This window comes from Trichinella spiralis, assembly GCF_000181795.1.
Source record: "Trichinella spiralis strain ISS 195 chromosome Unknown Scfld3725, whole genome shotgun sequence".
In the NCBI taxonomy this organism is placed as follows: domain Eukaryota; kingdom Metazoa; phylum Nematoda; class Enoplea; order Trichinellida; family Trichinellidae; genus Trichinella; species Trichinella spiralis.
The window spans coordinates 1-5,185 of record NW_003530664.1 but is presented as its reverse complement, the minus strand read 5'-3'; the positions used below and the strand labels follow the sequence as shown (position 1 = coordinate 5,185).

At 31.6% G+C, this 5,185-nt stretch overlaps 2 protein-coding genes across 2 annotated transcripts; both read right to left on the bottom strand.

Moving 5' to 3' along the window:
• Positions 1–173: 173 nt before the first annotated feature.
• Positions 174–1,302, bottom strand: Tsp_12825 (conserved hypothetical protein; the record flags this gene model as incomplete). Its single annotated transcript, XM_003367762.1, has 3 exons — positions 1,183–1,302; positions 285–332; positions 174–251 (listed from the first exon to the last, which is right to left on the bottom strand). Coding segments are annotated over exons 1-3 (246 nt in total), but the record flags the coding sequence as incomplete, so codon positions are not given.
• A 1,159-nt stretch (positions 1,303–2,461) lies between these two features.
• Positions 2,462–4,662, bottom strand: Tsp_12824 (hypothetical protein). The gene is made up of 2 exons (XM_003367761.1): positions 4,458–4,662; positions 2,462–2,532 (listed from the first exon to the last, which is right to left on the bottom strand). The coding sequence occupies exons 1-2, from the start codon at positions 4,660–4,662 to the stop codon at positions 2,462–2,464; spliced, it is 276 nt and encodes a 91-aa protein (XP_003367809.1).
• Positions 4,663–5,185: the final 523 nt, after the last annotated feature.

Here is a 5,185-nt window from a genome sequence, read left to right as displayed (position 1 = left end):
CCTAAGGCTGTATTTTGAATTCTAAATTTTCAGTGATACTCTGTAGTGATTCATTTACGTGGTTCCTTGAAGTGATGTACTTCATGTAAATGTGATATCCCTCTACATCACTTACCTGACTTACCTTTTCATTTATACTTACCTATTCCCTTTATACTTACCTTCATACTTACCTTCCCTTTCGTAGACTTACCGTTACTTTCAGTTGAACGCAACGTGGCTGTTTGCATAGCCATGTTGCGATCTAAAATCTAAAAAATCCTAAAATACTTTCCTAAACGTACCTGGAAAACCTTCAAAACTCTGGTACCATAACGATTGCAAATGGATATCTGAAAAGGAATAAATACCTGATAAACTGATAAACGTATATAAAAGTAATGTACTTACAGTAGAGTATCACGTCATTCAAACAAGCAGTAACGCTTTCAAGTAACGCATATTCAATAACGCAGTTACCAAAGAATGCCACTTCATCTAACAATTGTAATTTAGATTGTAAAAGTAGAGGATGGTAAAATTGATAAAACATCCATATTATAAAAAGGAATTGACAATTCTTTCTTACTCTGTGATAAGCCATGTAGGACTGTTGGGAGACGTATTTATGCCTAAACAAACACAGAGTGACATCGGCATTGTAGTCGGGGAATGATGCAATCCACAACCATAATGAACAGAATCTGCACTTACTGAATTTTGACATACCACTTTGGGAACGTCCTGATGGTAGCTCGCACTAACGGGTTGGTATAATTTACACGGACAACAGCGCTGATCGACTGTATTGCAATTCGATAACTGCTACCATTACAATCGTCTTCTTCTTATTCACCTTCTTACTCTTATGATAAGCGAACCACAGCGGGAGGGTTCAGAAACGCTACTACGCCACCTTCCACTAACGCTGAGCGCCATCAGTAGGAATCCCATATCAGTTTGAAGGTGCTGATATCATCCATTACTATAATTGTCAAAATGTGCACTGACTTATTTTTGTGATGACAGAATTAGAAAGCACTGAGGCAAACTTATCACAATGGAAAGAACTCATAAACAGTTCGACTGAAATGGCATTATCTGTTACTATTATGTTATATAAATTTAATATAAAATTATAAATCTAAATATATCTAATAATGTATGCTGCTTGTTGTCTAATTAAACAAACCGATTACTTACTGAATTTTGAAATACCTTTTGAAAGCGGTTACGGAAAGTCGAACTACCATCGTGGAAGTACAAGTACATTGAAACTGTTCTGTTGACGTAACCAATTGCAATTACAAACAGCAAATTCATTGTTACTCTGATGATGAGGCAATCCTCAAAGGGGAGCTGCTTTAGGGACGTGACTGACCGCGATGGAAACATTCAAAAAGATGGGTAAACTAAAAGAATAAAGTATTAGATTACAAAATACAAAATACCGAACTGCAATTAGCAACAAATTCAAGCAAATTGATGAGCCTGACATACCACGGTGTCCAGAGAAAGAATGTCCAAAACAGTTCAGCTGAGATGATGCAATCTGTTATTGGAGATGTTCAATACACGTGAAATACTCAAATCTGCCGGCTCAACCAACCACTGTAACACATTGTACTGTGTATCCAAACCTTTTTGATCGTATAAATAGATTACGTCAAAGAAATCAAATTCATTCTTACTCTTACAATTAAAAAATAAAAGGAAGAATTGGAACACTTGTCTTTTACGGTAGAAGAATCGACAATGAGATGATTAAACTAAAAAAGGATTAAGTAAATCAAAGAAATACATCAGATCAAAAACGAATGAAATTCAAGCTAACTGAAACTGTTCTACTGCTTGAACGTAAGCTATTGCAATTCCAAACCGCATGAAATCTTACTCTGACGATGAGGTAATCCTGAAAGGGGAGCTGATGAAGGAACATGACAGACCGCAATGGAAACATCCAGAGAGATGGTTAAACTAAAAAAATAATAAAACAAAGATAAAATATTAGATTACAAAATGAATGGAATTCAAAAATTATGATGCACTGTTATTCGTCTTTTCTTCTGAAAAGTTATACTTTTCATAATAGGGCTTTTTCATATAGGTTTATTATTAACTACTATTGATAGTTTAAGTAAAATGTACAAAAAGTATAAACATACCGGTAATATCGCTGCATTATTTGTTATGTAACAATGAATAAAAAAAGTGAGCAGTGAGATAATGAATAAGGAAAGTTGAAATTTCCTAAAAAGTTATTAATGCAGTGTTATATAAATTGAAATAATTTTACCTTCAGTCTTTACAAAGTAATGTGGTGCTAATGGCGTAGCTAGCCTACAATCTCAATTAAACAAAAATGAACATATTACAAATAAAAAAGAGTGCAAAATTATTTCGATGCATTGGAACCATATTCAATTACTTACTTTTCAGAATCAGTTTATTTCATATTCATTGATATAATTCTGAAAGTAAATTATATTAATGCAGCAATCTCAAAATAAAAAACTGAAATACGTACTTCTTCTTCTCCAGCATCTGATGTACCTGAAAGTCAGCAATAACAACAATAGAAAAGAAACCCGTCAGTTTCCATTCACCATATTAGTAAAGTGATGCAAATGACATGCATAGCATACCACCACAACATTATCAAATCCAACTTACCGATATTTCATTGTTGGTGTTGAGGAGCGGAATTATAGTTGACCACGCACATGACTGATAGCACTGCAGTCAACTGAATAACCTAATGTAACAAAGTGCTCTGTTTAAATGTATAATATTAAGTAAATTATGCAAATGACTATTTACTTTGCCTCCGGAAGAACAACCTAATTTTCCGTCAGTAATAACGCAGTGGAATGAATGTTATGAACATCGTTATTAAACGAGATGATGAAATTTATTACGTTTTTATTTACACAGCTCATATAATTACGCAGTATTGCATTACTACGTAATATTGCATTATTACGTAACATAGCATTATTATGCAAATTTATTTTACTGAAATTAGCTGAAACGAAAATTTATTAACCAGAGGCATTGAAAATTACTAAAAATAACCGGAAATGCTTTTGTTGCGTTGAAAGAATTTAGATGCTTGAAAGTAGGAAGTGATACAATAATTTATATTTTACCAATGATTTTCTTCAAATCAAAATTATATAGATAATAAAAAATGGCATCTACTAAAAATAGTTTCAAAAACAAAATACGTATTGTGATTTATAGAAAATAAAACAGTTTACATGAAATTTTATGATGATAATTGCGACAGAAATTGTGTAACGTGCAATTTATATCAGGACAAAAATTGGATTTTAAAGGACATGGTTAAACATGAAATAAGTAATGAAATTCTGATAATAATATCGGTTGTTACAATATGATAATATTTATACATAAATTTGTAATTTTCTCAACTGAAAAAAATTGCGCATTTCTAGAACAATCGTTCCTGATTCTTGTTTTGGCTTTACAGCACCCGCACTGTTAAGAAATTTTGATTTACGCAATTTTATTACTAAATAATTATTTATAATAAGACTCATTTAAAATGATAACTACTGATTGCATATCTGAAGCAATCTTTCATTTTTAACATCATAAATATTAAAGATGCTAAAGTGGAGTTTGCGAAATTTCACAACAAATCAAAGATCAGACATTATTACACATTTGGTTACGTCATCGTTTCTCACTACCGTTGCCGCTATTGTTATACAGTTTTAATAATTCGTTACATTCATTTGAAAAATGCGCAGAAAATCACGAAACATCCAAATAAACTTTATACTATTATAATGGGAAAAGATCTGTTAAATTATTCAGTTACATTTACATCTGAATGTGATTTTCATCGACCAAGTTCATTTAAAGTGCGTTTGTAAAGCAACTGCTAAAAATCGTTGTGAACAAAAATGAAAACAAATTTATGTAGCCACGTGTTTAGTATCGCTGAGAACCAAATCGAGATATAAAGATAATAATCAGCCCGCTATTTTATAAAATTATGCATTTCTCTATCGCACAAAATTTGGCATTGTATACGATAAGAAAATCAAGTATTAATAAATATTATTGCAGGTACGGTCGTAAAATATTCATATGTTGTGCAGAAATTAATTGAAAATGAATAAATTAGCATTTTAATCTGTTTCCAACTAATTTTCTGAAACTGTTAACGACCTCAACGACTGACGTTCATTTATTTGATAACTGTGAAAACAACACACCAACAACCTGTTTCTACATAACTTCACAAGTGTATTATTATATTTCAATTATGAATTACCTTTCTTCCTTGAAACTGTTTTTAATTTCACCTCAGAAATGTAGCATATTAAGTTGAAATTACTATGCTCTCTAAATTTGAGAAATTTACTTATTCTGTTCTAGTAAACCGTGAATTAATATTCCCCATCATTTTAAACAATTACCAATTAACTGAAAAATGTGCAACTTACATGAATGGGTGTCTTCTGTTCGATGTGGGATACTATTCTTGGTATTGTCGACAATAAAATGTACAAAATCACACATTTGTTTTACATGTGGTCGTACAGTTTCCACGGAGAATGGGCATTCATCAGTTATAGCATGCGCGTTGCGTACTATTGTTTGAAAGCACGTTCGAAAGCAAACAAATAATATGAGCACACAAATTTGCATTATGTTGCGTTTTAACAATTATTAAATTTAACGGCTATTTGAAATTTGCATATCAATAACATAATTGTAGCAAAACGAGTTGAGTAATAATATCAATACAAAATTATGGTCAGTAATGAGTAAGTAATCTGCTCGCATCATTTATATTATTTATTTCAAAAATATTGATTGTTCAATTAACGTTGTTATCAGTTTTTGCTTTATCTGTTTGAACAGAATGGAAATTATTGCAAAATGGGAAAGAGAAAAGCAGTTATACAATCTTAGCATTAGCATTTAATTTTGAGAAGACATTTTGAATCTTCCCCAAATAGCTAAGGCTATGGCGGATGAAATTTCTAGTATACAAAGAGAAAAAGATTTTCCATTGAAATGTTCTGAATGAATTGCATAAATATAGAAGATATGGTGCGTCCTATCTTCAAAATTTCTGATTGCGCATTTTTCATGAAATCGATAATTAAAGCTGCTAATTTGTGTGGTAAATGCTGAATTCTACGCCTTGCATTCCCTTCCCGTTGTC